Source organism: Salmo salar, chromosome ssa20, assembly GCF_905237065.1.
Source record: "Salmo salar chromosome ssa20, Ssal_v3.1, whole genome shotgun sequence".
NCBI classification, from domain to species: domain Eukaryota; kingdom Metazoa; phylum Chordata; class Actinopteri; order Salmoniformes; family Salmonidae; genus Salmo; species Salmo salar.
Genome location: NC_059461.1, coordinates 66,855,377 through 66,876,716, shown reverse-complemented (window position 1 = coordinate 66,876,716; position 21,340 = coordinate 66,855,377). Strand labels below are relative to the sequence as shown.

The 21,340-nt window shown below is 40.3% G+C and overlaps 1 protein-coding gene and 1 pseudogene across 1 annotated transcript; both read right to left on the bottom strand.

Annotated features, from left to right (window-relative positions):
• Window positions 1-1,033: 1,033 nt before the first annotated feature.
• Window positions 1,034-4,435, bottom strand: LOC123729182 (zona pellucida-like domain-containing protein 1; annotated as a pseudogene).
• A 5,274-nt stretch (window positions 4,436-9,709) lies between these two features.
• LOC106581142 (zona pellucida-like domain-containing protein 1) lies at window positions 9,710-14,809 on the bottom strand. The gene is made up of 11 exons (XM_014162969.1): window positions 14,684-14,809; window positions 14,237-14,350; window positions 13,892-14,112; window positions 13,523-13,704; window positions 13,271-13,343; window positions 12,965-13,062; window positions 12,420-12,500; window positions 12,013-12,184; window positions 11,676-11,778; window positions 11,327-11,356; window positions 9,710-11,061 (listed from the first exon to the last, which is right to left on the bottom strand). Exons 2-11 carry the CDS (start codon window positions 14,340-14,342, stop codon window positions 10,886-10,888), a joined length of 1,242 nt encoding a protein of 413 aa, XP_014018444.1. The 5' UTR covers window positions 14,343-14,350; window positions 14,684-14,809; the 3' UTR covers window positions 9,710-10,885.
• Between the last annotated feature and the right edge of the window lie 6,531 nt (window positions 14,810-21,340).

The window sequence follows — 21,340 nt, the reverse complement described above, 5'->3', positions numbered from 1 at the left end:
ACGTTAGTCACCTGTCTGCATCCTGTACAATGGATTAAAGTGAACAATAAGAAATCAATCTCTGCCTTTTGTGTTGATCCAAAAGTAAATCCAAAAGTAAAGCCACAGAAACCCACCTGAGTATCCATCACACAAGCCTGAAAGTTACAGGACGTCATACATGTAAGATTATTTGAAAGAGTCCTATTTTAGAAAGGAAAGTTTGCAGTCCTTAGTCTCACTTCTTTTGGATATAAAGGTCATGACTTCACATGCATGAACTTGTTGGAAATAAATAGCACAATTAATCTTCATATTTCTGGAATATGGATTTTTTTAAAGACAGACGTACACATGCCACTTTTACTCATCCTTATATCACTTGAATGCAGGGTACACTCATTTGCTACCAATATTTAATTCTACATGTCCCATCTTTCCATATAACATGCACAACAAAGATCAAGATTACAATAACCTAAAGTTTTGAATAAAACTTTAAAATGCAGCTCTGGATTGTACATATATTACACTGTCCATGTTGCCTACCCAACTAAAGCTAAGGTTTCTGACAGGGTCAGTAGTCTGTATTTACAATGGTCACGGTCCATCCTACTTGTTAGCACAGTTATTACCTGGGATATCCATAAGGTTTTAAACCAATGAGAATGTTCATGATACCGACCCTGTAACAGTTTCTCAAGAGGTCCAAAGAAACATAAACAACGCCAAAACAATAGTCAAGGTTGAGTGAGTACAAGAGAACACTACTCTTTTTTTCTATATTTATATAAAAACGTAAAAAATTTATCCCAGCCCCCGTCTCTGCAGGAGGCCTTTTGTTAGGCCGTCACTGTAAATAACAATTTGTTCTTAACTAACTTGCCTAGTTAAATAAAGCTTAAATTAAAATAAATCAAATACACCAGTACTGAAATGTAACCCTGTTGAACTCATGTCATGTCTCTGTCTTCTGATGAGGGCTTTGGCATGGCTGTCTGGCACTGGCATTAGCTTAACCACATCCTTTTGCAATAAAAGGTTGCAGCCATCATTAGAGCAGCCACACCAACCACAATGAGAACTGCCATGGCAATCTCCAGGCCAACAGATGCACCCCGGCCGCTCCCTTGGCCACCAGAAAGCGCTGTGCACAAAGGGGAGAGGGAGCAACATGATACAGTACATTACACCAACAGCCAATGGAAGATCAGCTCTGACCTTCCTGTTAGAATGATGTTAACCACTTTAAAAGTGAAAGGTCTGCTGTCATATGATAGAGTTAATGTGATAAAGAAAAATATACCCTCTTCTTTGGAAGTAAGAGAGGCTGGAAAAGAGAGAAACAGTATTCATAAGATTATTTCAAATAAATTGGCATTACATGCGAGTACTGGAAAACAATAGAAATGCCTAGTGAACATGAAATTATATTTACGTTAACAAATGTATTTTAGGAAAGCTATGTGGTCTTAATATGGGCATATTGGTACATATAATATAACATATAGATACATAGAGAGTAGACATACAGCTCTCTGCCATGGTCTTGATGGGTCCTGATGTGAAGAGCTTCATCTGAAATCTCATCCTGGCCGATGGGGGTTTCTGCAGCCCTCCTCCGCCTCCTGTTGAATTGCTATGTGGTGGGAGGAGAAAGAATACAGAAAAGTGAGTACCGTGCTGGTATAGTGACCATGCTATTCCTCAATAAATTGTTTATACAGTGAAACACCAGGTGTACAGTTATCTATACCTAACATATAGCAACAAACTGTATACTGCAACCTGGACTCAAGGGTAGATGTAACAAAGTATAATATAATCTGGTACACTGGAAATAGTATGATATGTTACATTTGACATGTATATATTATTTTGTGGAAGTTCATCATCCATTTCATAGGATGTTACAAATTACTATTTGCATGATATGTTATAGAAATAGCACACTTTGTTTGCTAGATATTTGCATTATACTCCTACCTATCCACCCCGACCAACCACCCTCCTTTTGTTTTTGCCTTAAATAACCTTATGTCTCATGTAACCATACCAAATGTAACATATCGCAATAATTTCAGTGTCCCAGTTTTTCGTTTACTATGTTACATCCAGTCTATGAGACCAGGCTGCAAATTTAGACAGCTCAAATGTGACTTCTGGAGGCAACCCACTAGTAAGGGTCACTATCTAACTTTCTTTGGAACCTTTTTTAAAAATTAGAATTTGTAAAGCTGCCAACAACCAAAGCTGTGACGTGTTATGATGGATGGAGCAAAACCTTGTGTGGTCAGACCAATGGTACTGTACCTTGAAGGTCCTGCAGGTGGTCCGATCACAGAGGCGGGTGATGCAGTGCAAGTAGTAGGTGGAAACGGTCTGGTTCTGCTGCCTGCTCAGTGAAGCAGAAGGCAGGGAAGTAGAAAATGGCCTTATGGCTGTCTCCATTCTCCAGCATGGTGGTAATCTGATCCATGGAGCACTTTTACAAAAAAGGTGAACCTCACAACTGCCCACACACAGGCAGGACAACACATCGATGAATACAGAAAGAGTATTAATGATTGATCTAAAAATCGTATTAATGTTACTTATAAGGCACCTCGGTGCCTAGACAAAGTGGCTACTCCTCCGATTTGCATTGAGCTCACTAGATAAAGAGGAACCTGGACGGAGATAGTTAAATTCTTTAGTGAGAAGGTACACTGCGTCTGAATGCAGAGGCAAGACATTGAATCAAGCCCAGTCTTAAAATTATTACTAATTTGATATGAACTTGGCTACTAACACTTTTTCAAAATTTGATCGAAGAGTGTTTTTTTCTTTTTTTGTCTAACAATACAAAGAGAATAAAGAATGTTAAGACGGACACGTAGCATCGGTCCAGAAGCACATGGTATCTGTAGAGAAAGAGGGAGGTCATCAGAACAGAGTCAAACACTTCAGATCACAAGTAGAACCTTATACACATTATTTAACAGTTTCAGTTTGGAACAGAACTGATAGGAATTATGACTAAGGCTAAGAGGGAACACAACGAGAAGGTTCTTAGTAGGACGTCAGGTTGGCAGCTAAAACCTGAACGTAGACAGTCCTCAGCTCAATACCCAGAGGAGGGATAACCAGGGGTGTGGTATAGTTTGCATCCTGGTGAAGGAATAAAAGGAAGATGGCACCATTATAAAAGCACACTAAGATCAGACAGGTTTACACACGTTGGAATGGGATTACAGTTATTTTATAAGGTAGCAGCACATTGGAAAGTTGGCACTTTGCCATGTCGGAGCTGTGTGTATTTGAATGGGGGTGTTACGTAGGTGGTGGTTGTGTTATCCTACCCTGAACAGGGCCATGCTCAAAGCACTGATGAAGCTACCATTGTTGTCCTTCACAGCAATGGAGGACGCCGACCTGAAGATGGGTTCCAGTGTAGCTGACTGATTACTACAGCAGGACCCAGGCTAACACACACTCCCCACAGAAACATCAACTGTTTTGAACTGTGTTTGAACTGTGCAATATCATACTGCAAACAAAACTGTTCGGGCTCCCAATTTCAATTGCTGAGCAGTGTCTGAATTTCAAATGTAAGCGATATATCCAGTAAATCTTTTTACTTACATGTCCACCTGGGTGTTGTTGACAAGGTATGTTGACTATGTGGCTTTGAAGGTTGCTGTGTACAAGCAAACCAGAAAATGAGATCTTATGCCCTTGAAGTTTATTTTAGACTGAAAGCCAACACCTGTTCTTCAACTCGGCTACTTTAGTCTAAATGGACTTTCAATTTAGTGATACTTTATAGCTCGTGATAAGGTACGTTTCAAAAGTTTTAAAAGATTCACAGGGATCAAAACCTCTCAGAGAATCATACGTTCTTTGCTCCCCCATTCCCCTCAGTCAAGGTTAGTGTTGCTGCGAGTGTTCCCTCAAACACAAGGCTGCCCAACCCTCTTCCTGGAGATCTACTGTCCTGTAGGTTTTCAGTCCAACCCTAATTTAGCATATCTGATTCAACTAGTTAAGGTCTTGTTGAGCAGCTAATTAGTAGAATCAGGTGAGTTAAATTAGGGTTGGACTGAAAACCCACAGGACTGTAGATCTCCAGTAAGAGGGTTGGGCAGGCCTGCTCTAACACAACACTCCTCCAGGGCAGAAGGAGAGCATACAGAAACATTCTCCTATTAGTAATCAAGAAGACAGTCCCGCAGGCGTCCCCTTGGCGAACGGGAAAGCTGAATCTCAGGACAGGAGGATTCACTCTGGTGTCCAGAGTTCCCTTCCAGACTGTGTTATCCATGATGTGGTTCAGGATCAACAGACTCTCATTGTATTCAGTGTAGATGGCAGGGCAGATTTGAGTAGCAAGGTCAATGGAGGAGGTCCCACAGACCACAGAGATGACTGTGTATTCTGATAGATGCAGGAAGACACTGAATGAGATTGAAGACATTCAAATGAATTCTGAGCCAATACATACAGATAAACCACTGTAGTTTAAGTGTCCCTGCTCTGAAGCAATCTAGCTGTTTTAGACATGATTCGAATAACAACTTAACAAGACTCTAACCCTAACCGTCTCAAATCCTTTTATCATAAACACTGTCTTATATGAAGCTGAGATGGTTAGGCTTAGCTACAGTAAACAAGAGTTGAAATGGAGAGTCAATGTAGTTACTATGCCTGGTAGTTACAAAACCCACATTCAGCAGGGTTGAGGGCCTGATCATGTCCCACAATATCATGATGAGGAAGCTGGATAAAGCCATCTCACCAAGCTGTCTCGCTGAAGATCTGCAGCAAAACACACAGATTTCAATGTCAAGTATAACATTTAAAAATCTAAACCAAGGTGTAAAATACAATTTCAAGACTAGCATAAAATACTATGGGATGACTCCTTATTCCTAGATGTGTGCAGTCTGTAGTACAAGTTGTCTTTTCTAATAGCTTAGACCTTACCTCTTTAGTCTCTTATCTGAATAATGATTGTTTACTGTCGACACAGTAAAGTGTTTTCATCCACGTTTAACCTGTCTGGGCTAGGGGGCAGTATTTTCACGGCCGGATGAAAAACGTACTCAATTTAAACAGGGTACTACTCTGGCCCAGAAACTAGAATATGCATATTATTAGTAGATTTGGATAGAAAACACTCTGAAGTTTCTAAAACTGTTTGAATGGTGTCTGTGAGTATAACAGAACTCATATGGCAGGCAAAAACCTGAGAAAAATACAACCAGGAAATTGCCAATCAAACACACAATGACTAAGGATTCAGTTTGCACTTCCTAAGGCTTCCACTAGATGTCAACAGTCTTTAGAAAGTTGTTTGATGCGTCTATGATGAACAGAGACCGAATGAGAAGGCTGGGAAGTTGGTGACCCAGGGAAGGATGTCAGTTCATTGGCGCGCATTCACGCGAGAGGTAGCTCTGTTCCAAAACATTTTTCAAGACAATGCATGGGTCCGGTTGGAATATTATTGAAGTTTCACGTTATAAAGGCCCTAAAGATTGATGCTATACAACGTTTGACATGTTTGAACGAACGTAAATAGATTTTTTTTTAGACTTTTCGTCGTTAAATTTTCCTCGCGCGTCCTACATTTTGAGTAGCTTACTGAACGCGCAAACAACATGGAGTTATTTGGACATAAATTATGAACTTTATCAAACAAAACAACATTTGTTGTGGACCTGGGATTCCTGGAAGTGCCTTCTGATGAAGATTATTAAAGGTAAGTGAATATTTCTAATGCTATTTATGCATTTACATGACTCCAAAATGGCGGCTATCTGTATTGCGTAGTGTATTTTTCTGAGCACAGTACTCAGATTATTGCAAAGTGTGCTTTCCCAGTAAAGTTATTTTGAAATCTGTCAATGCGGTTGCATTCAGGAGATGTTAATCTATAATTCTTTGAATAACAGTTTAATATTTTATCAACGTTTATGACGAGTATTTTTGTAAATTGTAGTGCTGATTCACGGGCAGTTTTGGGGGAAATACATTTTCTGAACGTCACGCACCAATGTAAAATGCTATTTTTGGATATAAATATGAACTTGATAGAACAAAAAATGCATGTATTGTCTAACATAATGTCCTAGGAGTGTCATCTGATGAAGATTGTCAAAGGTTAGTGCATAATTTTAGCTGATTTTCTGCTTTTGGTGACGCCTGTCCTTGCATTGAAAATGGCTGTGTGTAATTTTTTGTCTATGTACTGTCCAAACATAATCTAACTTCATGCTTTTGCCGTAAAGCCTCTTTGAAATCGGACAATGTGGTTGGAATAAGGAGATGTTTATCTTTCAAATGGTGTAAAATAGTTGATTGTTTGAGAAACTGAAATTATTAGATTTTTGCTATCTTGTCAAGCAATCCCGTTACCGGGATGAGAACGGGAAGGGGTCCCATAGTTAAGGGAGGGAGCTTCAGCACTATAGTATATGGTCATTAAAATGAGAGAAATTGATAAACGAGGGATCATCTGAAGGCTCTGCTTTCATCTGTGTTCATATTTTTTATGGTGGATGTGTCACGTCCTGACCAGTAAAAAGGGTCATTTGCCATAGTAGTATGGTCAGGGCGTGGCAGGGGGGTTGTTTTGTGTGTTTTGGGTTTTTTTTGTTCTAGGAGAATTTGTTCTAGTTTTCTATTTCTATGTGTCGTTTTCCATGCTTGGCCGAGTATGGTTTCCAATCAGAGGCAGGTGTCTTTCGTTGTCTCTGATTGGAAGCCATACTTAGGCAGCCTGTTTTCCTTTGGGTTTTGTGGGTGGTTGCTTTCTGTTTAGTGTGTTAGTATACCTGACAGAACTGTTTGGCTGTCGTTTGTTTTCTTTGTGAAGTGCTTTTCATTAAAAGTAAAAGGATGAGCACTCAACACGCTGCGCCTTGGTCTGTTCTCTACGACGCTTGTGACAGGATGGGTAATTTATATCACATTACAATGCTCTGATTAAAAACGTCATATTAAATGCCCTATGCTAATCAAGTGAATCCCTTTGTTAACCTGTTTGGGATAGGGGGCAGTATTTTCACGGCCGGATGAAAAAACGTACCCGATTTAAACTGGTTACTACTCTTGCCCAGAAATGAGAATATGCATATTATTAGTATATTTGGATAGAAAACACTCTGAAGTTTCTAAAACTGTTTGAATGGTGTCTGAGTATAACAGAACTCATATGGCAGGCAAAAACCTGAGAAAATTCCAAGCAGGAAGTGGCCAGTCTGAGAATTTGTAGTTCTTCTTTTGATTCTCTATCGAAACTACAGTATCTGTGGGGTTACGTAGCACTTTCTAAGGCTTCCGTTGGCTCTCTAAAGCCTTCAGAAAGCGGATTGAGGCGTCTTCTGTCTCTGGGCAGAGTATAGTAGCTCAGTTTGTCAGTGGTCTGCCTGGTGACAAAGAGATTGGATATGCGCGGTCACGTGAGCACGCTGTTTTTTCTTTTCCTCTTTGAATGAATACACTATTGTCCGGTTGGAATATTATCGCTATTTTACGAGAAAAATACCATAAAAATTGATTTTAAACAGCGTTTGACATGCTTCTAAGTACGGTAATGGAACATTTTGAATTTTTTTGTCTCTAAATGCGCTTGCGCGTTACCCTTTGGATAGTGACCTGAACGCATGAACAAAACGGAGGTATTTGGACATAACTATGGATTATTTGGAACAAAAACAACATTTCTTGTGGAAGTAGCAGTCCTGGGAGTGCATTCTGACGAAGATCAGCAAAGGTAATAACATTTTTCTAATAGTAATTCTGAGTTTAGTGTGCCCCAAACTTGGCGGGTGTCTGAATAACTCACCGTGATGGCTGAGCTATGTACTCAGAATATTGCAAAATGTGCTTTCGCCGAAAAGCTATTTTAAAATCTGACATAGCGATTGCATAAAGGAGTTCTGTATCTATAATTCTTAAAATAATTGTTATGTATTTTGTCAATGTTTATGATGAGTCATTTAGTAAATTCACCGGAAGTTTTGGGTGGGAACATCACATGCCAATGTAAAAAGCTGTCTTTGGATATAAATATGAACTTGATAGAACAAAACATGCATGTATTGTATAACATAATGTCCTAGGAGTGTCATCTGATGAAGATCATCAAAGGTTAGTGCTTCATTTAGCTGTGTTTTGGGTTTTTGTGACATATATGCTTGCTTGGAAAATGGCTGTGTGATTATTTTTGTCTATGTACTCTCCTAACATAATCTAATGTTTTGCTTTCGCTGTAAAGCCTTTTTGAAATCGGACAATGTGGTTAGATTAACGAGAGTCTTATCTTTAAAATGGTGTAAAATAGGTTTTTGTATTTCGCGCCATGCAATCCCATTGGCTGTTGGCTAGGGGTTCCGCTGGCGGAACGCCTAGATGTAAGAAGTTAATATGATGATTTCAAATACATTACAGTGAGCAAGTACTGATTACAGTTATCAAAAACATTTTGAACAAATTCGATTCTTCCTGACAGTGTTGGGTAAAGTACACAAATATGATTCACCATGGAATGACGCCACTGTGATTCACTCACGCATGTGACAGAGGGGATACTATCATGTGACTCCAATGCAAATAAAACCAAATATGATGTAAATGTCACCAAGAAATGTGCCCTGTGTGACTTCGAAAAGAGTGAGTGCACATACATATTATTCATCATGTCTACATCTAGGGGCCCTTCTACTTTGATCTGGAATCAGAAGTGGGACTGAACGGAACTGCATGAAGGACAATGGTAACCTGGTCTTGTCAGATGAGCCACCTTGGAAGGGAAAAGATTTATTCTGATTAATAATAAACAATAATAATAATAAATACAATTTCTATAGCGCTTTTCATTACAGAAGAAAAGTAATTTTTACTATTCTAATTATGTTAATAACCAGTTTGTAATAGCATTAAGGCACCTCGGGGGTTTGTGATATATGGCCAATATACCACGGCTAATGGCTGTATGCAGGCACTCCGTGTTGCGTCGTACATAAGAACAGCCCTTAGCCGTGGTATATTGGCCATATACCACACCTACTCAGGCCTTATTGTTTAAACGCAGCCTGGGTTTGGACCTGGCAGTGATCTGAACTTGGGTTGAATATTGAATGTCCAAGAAAAAAAAGCATAATAGCTTATCAAAGATAGTAAATCCAGAGGGTTTACTGCTCTCATTTCTCTCCTCTCAGTCATCAGCGGCCATTGTGGACAGAGAATATAATGTATAATAGCTGCTGAAATATGGGATTAGCGCAATAAAGGGCCCAGATTACAGGATTGTTGTGTAGGTTACATTTCGACAATTGGCATGGAGTTAGACATGTGATAGCAGGCCACTGGGACCATATGCCTCTAATATGGAGGAAAATAGATCACAATCATCATAGAATTGAATTGCAATTGCTGGAATACAATCAGAAATAGCCATATGTATGCTGTATCTTTGTTTACAGACTGCCTGTGTACTTATTCAGAAAACTGGGAACATCTATAAGGGGGTCTACCTCTACTTTCTACAATAGCCAGAAACCTTCTGTGATTTTATTTGACCATGGGTAAAAGACACAATCAGGTTCGATTCAATTCTAGCTTGAAATCTAAAACATGGCACAACATCAGTGTTAAATTATACTGATACACTATAAATAAGGCCAGTAAATAATATCATTAGGCAGACTGATATGTAAAAGATTTATTTGAAAAATAACCCCCCACATGCAACTCCTTTCAACATGATTATAACTTTAAACACATAATACGAAGTTAGGCAATTACAGTACATTTTTTGCTTTATTTTTTAAACTTTCCACATCAGTGAAGGCCAAATAGCAAATTCCCTAAAAAGGGGAAAAAACACATCATTCTCAAATAAAAAATGCACATAGGCTGAAGTCCTGACTTGAGCAAGATTTTTTAAATTTTTTTATTAAGCATTGATGTCACAAATATTCAAGTTATGTGGAAGTCAATATTTCAGCCATAATTAATACCAATAAGTACATATGGTATATAAATATTCATCATGATCATATATATATAAAATTGATCACTTCAATTCTCTTCACGTGTTAGTACTATACTTAAGACAGGTAGTGTGTTATAGAAATCAAATAGCTACAACAAGTAACATTTTGGTGTTGGTCTTTGTAGAGGATAGTAGCAGTCATCACCGGGTGTCAGGGTTATTTGTATGACCCTTCATTTCTTTAATGTAACTGATCCTGAGCCAAACAATCGATGACAAAAAGACACTAAGGTATTGAATAGATGGGAAATGAGCCTTCCATACTGACCTGGGTCAGTTTTATTACACACTACCTGTAAAAAACAATACACTGGTCTATCAATGGATCAAAATAAAGAACAGGAAAACAATTCATTAAATTGTTATTGAACATATACTATACCCTTGTACACAAAGGAGGAATTAACTATTTACAGTATCAATATGCGCTTGACTATGTGTATGTACACGTGAGTATGTGACTGAGAGTTTGGCATGACAGTGACTGTTACAGCTGCCGGATAAGAGTAAGTAAGAAACAGAGAGTAAGACCACGTTCAGGAAAGATAGAGTAGCTAAGTACACATTTCAGAAAATACAGGTCCCGCTCTACAATAACTGTTCCTATTATGTATTGATCTATTTACTTGGTAGTTACATAGTGAAACTATTGCTTGTGGCTAAACCTCCTCTTACTCTAGAATCATTATTTTAGGTCACAGTTATCTTTACTGGGAGTTTATATGCACCTGCCTATTTTAACTGCCGTGCAAATACATACTGTAGGTATTCGTTATAGTTAGATGGATAAGAGAGAGAGAGAAAAAAGTGAGGAGGAGAATGAGAGTGATAATGAGAAAGAGAGAGCACACGCACACCAGAGATTTATTTGAAGCCAGGGTTCCATGCTTCTGAGGGTGTGGCTGTAGGGAGGGGGGGTCTGCGGAGGAGGCGGAGCGAAAGCAGGAAGAAGCCCAGACTGAACACGCCCAGAATGACCACACCCGACAGCAGAGCACTGGTCACTGGGTTCAATGGCAGGGAGGGGCCACTCGATGAAGCTGGATTACCACACACAAACACGCAAAGAGTAAGTATGGGCCGACACAAATACTCACTGATATAGGCAAAAATTACCACAGTTAGTGGTAAAACTTGTATGAGTCACTTCCGCTGTAAATCCATGGATGTCAAAACATTATTTTGAAGCTAGTGAATGTATCAATAATGTAAAAATAATGTATAAAGGTTATAGAGTTTATAGATTAGAAAAATATATCACCTCTCAAGGCATTGCACAATCAGTGACAAAGCGAGAGAGCTTACCAAGTTGTGAGTTATTTGTTGGAGTTTCATCTGAAAAGAAACAAAATAAATCATTGATGCTTTCATAGTTTCAACATTATTGAGGAAAACAACCATTCATTTTAATATAAAATGTACTGAATAACCACTGATTATACTGTCAAGTCCCACCTCACCCTCCATCAATATATTTCAAGACTATACAGTATATAATCGAAAGGGATTATAATGTATAGGCTACATCATATCATACTGTACAGTTTTAATACTTACTCAAACTATATCATGGATATCAAAATAATCTAATTACAGTCAGACAAAACTATAGTCTAAGTTGAAGTGGTTATGGATGAAGAGGAGTACTGCGTACCAATCCTGGTGATGATGGGTCCAGCGGTAATGATGGCATCCCCAGATGACGGCCGAGACTCCAGGCTCTCCTCTATGTCCCTCCTACGCCGACGCCCACAGATCTGGCAATATTAGATCAATATAAAATGACAGACACGTACCCCTTTATAAGATACTGTATTCAATAGGGAATAGTAAATAGTGACCAGGTATTACTGGACTATGTGAAGCTTCATATTGATCAGAAGACAAGATTGATGGTACATGTTTTCTGATATTTGCAGAGCATTGAAGTTCCCCCTACTGACTGTACTGATGTTGAACACATAATTTGGTAAGGTGTCAAATGTTCTTACCGGCATGAGCAGGACACAGTCATCTACCCGACACAGCTTGGTGACACAGTGCAGAAACACAGTGGACATCTTTTGGTGTCTGTGTTTGACGAAACGGAACACTTCGAAGGCAAAACGACCCATTTGACTCTTCCCATTCTCAAAAACAGTGGTCTGTGGGTCTTTATAGCATCTGTTTGGAAAGAGCATCGTACGCAAGCATGCACGCACACACAAACACACACACACAAAATGCACTGAAACTACTGAAACGTTTAGACCTGTTTTAACTGCTCAACGAGAAAAATGTCCTATCAGTCATCATAAGAACCCATTGTAGGGCCTCTATGATAAGTGGTTGAGGGTGAATGGGTAATGGGACACTTTTGTCGTTTATCCTGGCATCATTTGAGAAAAAGTGTGATTACCCAAAGAAAAGGTCATAGCGCAGTTCATCATTGGGATTCCCTGAGGGAGTGGTGTAACAGTAGTCCATCAAGATATTCCATCTAGAGAGAGACAAAACAGTATAGATACAGGATAGAGATCTAACCACACAACACAACAGGACAGATCAGACATTCTTACCACCACTGGCGCCTTCACACAGTCATAGAGGACAGCTGAATGGTAATGAACCAAAGAGGATAGAACTGAATTGGTAGGGGGCATAGAGGATTGGTCTTAAATTATAGCGTATGTGTATGGCATACTGTGCATGACATAGTGCAGTTGTACTTGACTACTATATGAATTGTATGCCATCCAGGTTATGTGAGAGAAAGTCCCAGCAGGTTACAGCTATTCAATTAGTTTTGAAAACAGTGTATCATGGCGGAATCATAGCTTTCTGTTCACATCATGTTGGAAATGTTTGTGCTTCTCAGATCATATCCCCATCTGTATTGTGAATAATAGAAACTAGAACAAAAAATATAACTTTTTAATATCTGAAGATCTCCTTATCTCTCACCGTTTGTCCAGGTTTGTGGCTTTCACTGCAGCAAACACTCGGGTTTTCAAAGCCAGTCCGGCCATTGGGATAGAGAGTTGTTGGTTGTAGGTTGAGTCCTGCACAAACATGATTTTGTCCATGAATAAAAGAAGTTGCCTATTTTTATTATATGTCTATTTCTACCTAATAGAAATGTCTCGTCATTTGTTTAGTATTTTGACGGGAGCATGTTCTAGCTATTATTTGACATTGGATTCCTACTATGAGGGACATGTTATGAAGTCTTTGTGTGAGCTAAAAAAAACACTGATGTTGTGTACTCACATTGTAAAGGATCATACTCAATGTGCTCACAAAGGTACCATTGCTGTCCTTCACTGATATTGCAGCAGATGATCTAGAAAAGGTTCAAATTATTTAGTACAGTTTAGACAGGTAAACATGCTTTTGTTTTTTGAAATTTTGTTTATTGAAGTCTGCACTGAATATGAAAATACTGAAATATCCCTATTTATGTATTCAATACTTCAGTTTTATTCAAAATAAGCTCTTCAGGTGTTTATGACAGGCACCTACGATGCCAGCTGTGAGTTGTTGACCAGGTATTCCAGGGGGTAGCTGCAGCTGAATTTGTACAGCAGGCCGGGCAGATAGCTGATGATGGATGGCGGGTCTGGAGTGTCGATGTACCCTGAGATATTCCCAATCTGCACCAGTGACATGTTCCTGTAGACATTCGCCCCATAGGCTGTTGTCACCTGAAGACAGGGACATTGTCTCTAAATACACAATCTGGTACAACACCTACCATAGCCTCAAGCAAGACGTGCTCCCAAATTATAAAACACATTACATTCTGCTGGTCATACTAATACAACTGTGTAATTACAAAGCATAACTGTATATGTGTATGTGCGCGTGTCCGTCTGTGTGTGTGTTCCTCACCACCAGACTGTTTCCACAGGCCTCCAGTGTGCTGAGGCTGATGCTGAACAGTACTACCGTGGGGAACGTGTTGTTATTGATGAAGCCCCGGCAGTGGGTATCGCCATGGCGACCGTTGAGCGCAAGGTCTGCAACTGTGTAGCCGGAGAAGAGCACTGGGCAGAAGTTAATCTTCAAGGTCATGGTCTGAACCCCGCAGTACACACTGATGTCGCGCTCCGCTAAAGAGAGAGAGAGATAAAAATGGATAAACAGTAATTCTAACAACAATTCTCAGACCTAAGAATAAGTGAAAATGATTTGAGAGGATAATTTACATAGAGATGAAATGACTGTCATGCTCACCGGGAAACCTACTGTGGTAGGTGGCATCACAGTTGTAGCCATTAAACTGTGCCAAGACTGAAGTGGTCCTACTCATCAGCAGGAGGATCAAACATAAGCGCTCCATCTTACCACCTAGAGAGCGAGGTTCACACATTTCCATCCTTCAGAATGTCACAACTTATAACCCTCAAAATGTCTATTGTGTTGCAAGAATGTCTGAAACTGTACTGTACCTTCAAGTTATTTAAAAGCCCTTTCAAGCCCCCAAAGTCCTCCAACACCTTTCATCTAGACCTCCTCATAACATAAACCCTCTTGCCCTGGTCGCCTTACTGCCCCTCTTTTCCTTTACTCTAGTCCCCTAACTATTCTAACAAGTCCCCTCTTTCCAAGACCACCCACCCCCTTTTTATCCTGTTCCCTTATTTTTCTGGCCCCCTTGCTCTGGGCCTGAACCCATCTTACCTTGGTCTGTGTAGTGGCCAGCTCACCGGTGCTCCATGTGGTCTCGGCTGCAGCAAACAACCGAATGGACGGGACAGCTTTCTCCACAAAATGTGTGTGTGCCAACGTGCGTGCGTGAGTGAGTGCATATGTGTGTGCCCACGCAGAGATAGAGAGAAACGGGGACTCGCTATGGAAACACTTCAACAAAAACTGCTTCCCAGCAGAACATGGGAAACTCCATCAGAGGTGAATGGCCTGGACAAATCTTTTCACGGTGCACGAAACCTGAGCGGGCTTGCAGGGTTCCCACTCATCTCCCCTTGGCCTGATCTCCGTCTGTCATCCCACACAAACGGCCTCCTCAGCAGGGGGCCCGGCCTGGGAATTAAGCTGTCATCAGGTGCTGAAGAGAGCAGGCCGCGGCCTACATTCACATGGACATAAAAGTCAACTCACGTCTGGTCTGCATGGTCTAATGCAGGGCTGTGTGTAGGTCATTGTGATGCACAGGGTATCACTTAGGGTAAAGTTAATTCAATGATTTAAACAGAAGAGTTTATGGTGTAGTTTGGACATACTTAGACTTGGAAGTTTTATTTTGAAAGTCTTTTACATTAAATTATATGACTTTTGATTACAAAAACTCTAAATTAACATTTGTCATTGTTAGCACTGGTGCACCCAACAAATGTTAGGAGCACACCAAACAGTATTTAGGAGCACCAGAAAATAGATTAATTTAAATTGATTTATGTATGGCCTACACTAGGCCTATATGAATCCTTATTTTGAAGCTATACAGAAGCCTCTTTATTTTTTCCAGTGCCATCTTAAACCATACAGGTCAAGTTACCAGGTTATTAGCCAGCATGGTAACATGACTGGACAAGGTTGTTTTGCTATCAAACAAATAGTTAGCGACCTGCAAGTAGATTAAAACGGTATGTAACATGGTATATGAAATTATAATGACCACAATAAAAATACATCTGAGGTAATATGAGTTTTACATTTTTGAATGGTTTGGGCTAGAGACAGGATGTTTTCTAAATGGTAAAGGTGAGGCGGAACCATAACAGTCTTGAATACTACTCTTGGTACAGCGAAGCATCATCAGACGAGACGTGGCCGTGTGTTCATAGTTCTCGGGTGTAAGTGAAGTGAATTTAACACTGCCGCTACCTCACTCTCCTAGATCCAACCAAGGTGCATGAATTGAGGAGCAAACAGAATAGATAAGATTTAAATATGAAAATATATATTGCCTCTGTTAATGAACCAATCACAATGGGAATACAAAACAAAACATGATGTGATTTGTCTGATTTTTTCAATGTATTTACCAATCACATCATGTTTTTGTATTCCCATTGTGATTGGCCCCTGAAACTATTTGGGATATATAACAGCCTCCTTAATTATTTAATCTTTAAAACTAAAGCAATTAAGCAAAGATTGTCTATATACTGATGACCAAAGTTTTACTTTATAACTTACTGAAGCACTTTTATCAACTTCTACTGTCCTCTGAAAATTGCAGAATTTCCTCTTAACTCTCACGGGTGAGATGAAATGATACAATACCCTTTTCTTAATTTGATTTGCTCAACTCCTGCGTCCTCTCTCTTCGGTCCTCTCTCGCCTCCATTGAAACATTTTAGTGGTGCCACTCATATAATAATATAAAATGTAAGAGCGCACAGGACACTAAATTCTATAATTGAACAACTTTGCTTGCTTCCAACCACACAAACATATGCTGAGTTTACACAACCAGCCCAATTCTTATATTTTCTCACTAATTGGTCTTTTGACCAATCAGATCAGCTCTTTTGCCAATAATTGGGAAAACAATCAGAATTTGGGCTTTCTGTGTAAACACAGCCATCATGTTGCTATTCAATTAATGTGTTATGTGGGTGAAATCAAAACTCCAGGTCAGAAAGCAAAATATTTAAGAGCATTTGCAACCAGAATGGTCCCAATTTAGAAGCTATTACAATATTATGTTTTTGATAAATGTTTACACCACATCTCCCTAACAGCTTCATCGGCTGTTATGTGTTATCATCAGACAGAATACTTTTTGTGAACATACTGTGATTCTCAACCTGATCTGACAGGCTTCTTCAAAGCCCAATATTATACCCTAGATTAATGAAATAACTAATCAGAGGTCTAATATCGGGCTACTTCAAGGGATTCTCTCCAGATAAGCTGGGGCCTAGTGTGAGTGTAGGGTCAGGGGCTCTCTGGTTCCTCACCCATTAACCCATCTCTCCTGAAACACCCCTAGAACAGAATGGAAATGGCAACTTTAGAGAATGTTTTTGTAACATAACATGCTTTTGGCTTTTTGTTACATAATTTTAGCGTTTACATTTTTTGTTAGATAACATGCTTATGTAATGGCATACAATATAAAGAGCATAATATCTACAGGTACTAGCAAGATAACATTGGTGTTTGCATTGATTCACTTATGAAGAGCAGTGTGTCATGTTGTAGGCTACTCATGAAATATGTCTGGTGTATTTCCGCCTTGGATCAATGTTTTCTTGTGTGTGTGAAATTACACATTTCAGAAGCCTTTTTAAACCACAAATACACTACAAGTTGAACATTTCCTGCATTGCGGGAAAGTTCTCCTGCAACAGAGTGACCAAATTAAGATCATAGATCTGTATGTGTGTATTGTCCTTGTGTGTGTGTGTGTGTGTGTGTTTATCATGTGTTTGCTTGTTTGTCAATACCCCATAATACTTTATGCACCCCAATAGAGCATCAGTGTATTGATAGCATGCTTCCCTCAAGTGCCATGCTCTGTGCTAGATTGAAGCCAGGCCACTGCTGGTCACAAAACCTTCTGCACACAACAGACAAGGGGAATCTGCTATTCATTAGCATCTGTCCATATGATGACCCTGGGCTGTAATGAAATATGAAGCGCACACAAGAACACAACTGCCATTGAGAACAAATCGGATTAGATGGCCATGTACACAATAAATGGACAGATGTAGGATCTCAATTTGAGCCAGTTTGCGAAAGCAGGAAAATAATCCTGCAGCAACAGGAATTGTGAATTATTATGTGGATTTTAATTAATTGGCATTTTTTTGTAGGGGTTGATTAATTTTTCTTTAAGGCAAATCAAGTCTAACATCTTAAAGTGTCAATTAAAGATTCTTAGCAACAAAATAGTGATCACATGAAGATCCTACATCTGTATACGGATCCTACATCTGTATACAGATATAGGATCTTCATTTGATCACTTTTGTTGAAGAGAAGTTTCCAGGAAATTAAACTTGTAGTATATTAAGATCCTGCATCTATACATATAGTGAAACCATTACAATCTAACACATGTCCTACATGGCCATGTGTTCCACTTGAGTCATGACTTTTAATAAGAAGCATATATTGTTAAAACCACCTTTTAAGGTCATTTATTTTTATGCTGAAATGAAAAATGTGCCTAGTGAGATTATGTCATGCTCTTACACTGTACCATAGCCTACCCTATGTCCCTGAGGTTCATCCTCTGGGCTTTAGGAGAAAGTTTTTTTATAGTGTTCTGAAATCTCCAAGGTTGCTTAGGTGAGTTGTGAGATCTGCCAGATATTACAGTCTCTATCAGACCACCTTCTAAACACAGCCTGGCCCAACAGACACGCAAATCCTACAATCCGAGTCACGTCCTGACCAGTAAAGGGGTTATTTGATCTTATAGTTTGGTCAGGATGTGGCAGGGGATATTTGTTTTATGTGGTTCAGGGTGTGTTTGTGTATGTGTTCATGTAGTGGGGGTATTTGGTTTATATGGTTCGGGGTGGTTGTGTATGTAGAGGGGTATTTGATTTATTAGTCCAGGGTTTTGGTTATTGTTCTATGTTAGTTTATTTCTATGTTTAGCTAATTGGTGTTGGGGCCTTCAGTTGGAGGCAGCTGTCTATCGTTGCCTCTGATTGAAGGTCCTATAAATAGGAATGCGTTTGTCATGGGATTTTGTGGGAGATTGTTTCCTGTTTAGCTGTGTGCCTGATGAGACTGTCCAGTTCATTTGTTTTTTTGTATACGTTGTTTGTGTTTTCCTTCTTCACTAAATAAAAAGATGAGTATACATTTTCCCGCTGCGTTTTGGTCTACACCCTACGACACCCGTGACACCAAGTTCATCGCAAAACTGGTGAGAGTTTCAGTCTAATTAGACTTTCCAGCTTTAACACGACCATGGAAACCTAGCCCCCATCAAAGACTGTTCTGCCATTTGATCTTCAGTGAGTAATATTTCTAAAAAGCCATAACGTCATTCTACCATTGGACCGGGGTTATAGCGTGTTTAAAACAACTTTATATGAGCCTGTCCCATGAGTTTCTCTCATTCAATATACACAAATTAATTGATATATGTAGTAGACACAGCAAGGGTTGCTTATAAGGAATCCCGCTATGCCCTCTGACGAACCATCAAACAGGCAGTGTCAATACAGGACAAAGTGTCACGTCTGCTCCTGCTCTTCCCTTCCCCTGGCACTTGAGGGCGCCAGATTACCCTGCATCACGCACTCCTGCCATCCATCACGCACACCTGCCTTCCCTCGTCACTCGCATCAGCGTTATTGGACTCACCTGGACTCACTTATCACATGTTCATTTCCTATATTTGTCTGTTCCCTTGCTCTGTTCCCTGCTGCTGCATTGATTGTTTTTTGTCTTAGTTTCTGTTTGCTGACGCTGTGCTTGTCTCGTTATATGTCCGTTACTTATTAAATGTTACTCCCCATACCTGATTTGTCTCTCTCCAGCGTCAACCCATGTGAGACTAAGATTGAATTGCACTACACTGACTCCAACGCTCGTCGGATGTGGCAGGGCTTGCAAACTATTACAGACTACAAAGGGAAGCACATCCGCGAGCTGCTTAGAGACACAAGCCTACCAGACAAGCTAATTTACATCTATGGTCGCTTCGAGACAAGCAACACTGAAGCATGCATGAGAGCATCAGCTGTTCCGGACGGCTGTGTGATCACACTTTCCGTAGCCGATGTGAGTAAGACCTTTAAAACATTCACAAGGCCGCAGGGCCAGATGGATTACCAGGACGTGTACTACGAGCATGCACTGACCAACTGGCAAGTGTCTTCACTGACATTGTCAATCTGTCCCTGACTGAGTCTGCAATACCAACATGTTTCAAGCAGACCACCATAGTCCCTGCATCCAAGAGCACTAAGGTAACCTGCCTAAATGACTACCGACCCATAGCACTCACGTCTGTAGCCAAGAAGAGCTTTGAAAGGCTGGTCATGGCTCACATCAACACCATTATCCCAGAAACCCTATACCCACTCCAATTTGCATACCCCCCCAAAAGATCCACAGATGATGCAATCTCTATTTCACTCAACACTGCCCTTTCACATCTGGACAAAAGGAACACCTACGTGAGAATGCTATTCATTGACTACAACTCAGCGTTCAACCCCATAGTGCCCTCAAAGCTCATCACTAAGCTAAGGACCTGGGACTAAACACATCCCTCTGCAACTGGATCCTGGACTTCTTGACCGGACTCCCCCAGGTGGTAAAGGTAGGTAACAACACATCTGCCACGTTGATGCTCAACACGGGGGACAGTCAGGGGTGCATGCTCAGTCCCCTCCTGTACTTCCTGCTCACCCATGACTGCATGGCAAGGCACGACTCCAACACCATCATTAAGTTTGCAGACGACACAACAGTTGTAGGCCTGATCACTGACAAAAGTGAGACAGCCTATAGGCAGGAGGTCAGAGACATGGCCGTGTGGTGCAAGGATGACAACATCTCCCTCAACATGATCAAGACAAAGGAGATGATTGTGGACTACAGGAAAAGGAGGACCGAGCAGGGTAGAGGTTGAGAGCTTCAAGTTCCTTGGTGTCCACATCACCAACAAACTATCATGGTCCAAACACACCAAAACAGTCGTGAAGAGGGCACGACAAAGCCTATTCCCCCTCAGGAGACTGAAAAGATTTGGCATGGATCCTCAGATCCTCAAAAAGTTCTATAGCTGCACCATCAAGAGCATCCAGACTGGTTGCATCACTGCCTGGTATGGCAACTGCTCGGCCTCCGACCGCAAGGCACTACAGAGGGTAGTGCGCACGGCCCAGTACATCACTGGGGCCAAGCTTCCTGCCATCCAGGACCTCTATACCAGGTGGTGTCAGATGAAGGCCCTAAAACTTGTCAAATACTCCAGCTACCCTAGTCATAGACTGTTCTCTCTGTTACCGCACGGCAAGTGGTACCGGAGCGCCAAGTCTAGGTCCAAAAGGCTTCTTAACAGCTTCTACCCCCAAGCCATAAGACTTCTGAACAGCTAATCAAATGGCTACCCAGACTATTTGCATTTAATTATTTGTTACTTCTATTTCTTTTTTGGGTATTTTTCTTAAAACTGCACTGTTGATTAAGGGCTTGTAAGTAAGCATTTTACTGTAAGGTCTATCAGTCATCTGTCTTCATTGAAAATAGAGAAGAAAGGCAAGCAGGATAAAGGAAATGAATAATGGGCTACGTATCTAGTGCAGTGAGAATAGAGGACATAGTGAAGTCATGATGGATGCACCTGCAATAATCTGATGTAATTATAGTATAATAAGTTAAGAATTTATATGG

Bases quoted from the DNA above. Each gene is read 5' to 3' on its own strand.
- LOC106581142 (XM_014162969.1), bottom strand. From the start codon at position 14,342: ATGGAGCGCTTATGTTTGATCCTCCTGCTGATGAGTAGGACCACTTCA. The intron at 12,501-12,964 runs GTGAGAGATAAG...GTCTCTCTCTAG, and splicing joins GCCACAAACCTGGACAAACG to ATGGAATATCTTGATGGACT. The intron at 11,357-11,675 runs GTACGCAGTACT...GTTTCTTTTCAG, and splicing joins ACCCATCATCACCAGGATTG to ATGAAACTCCAACAAATAAC.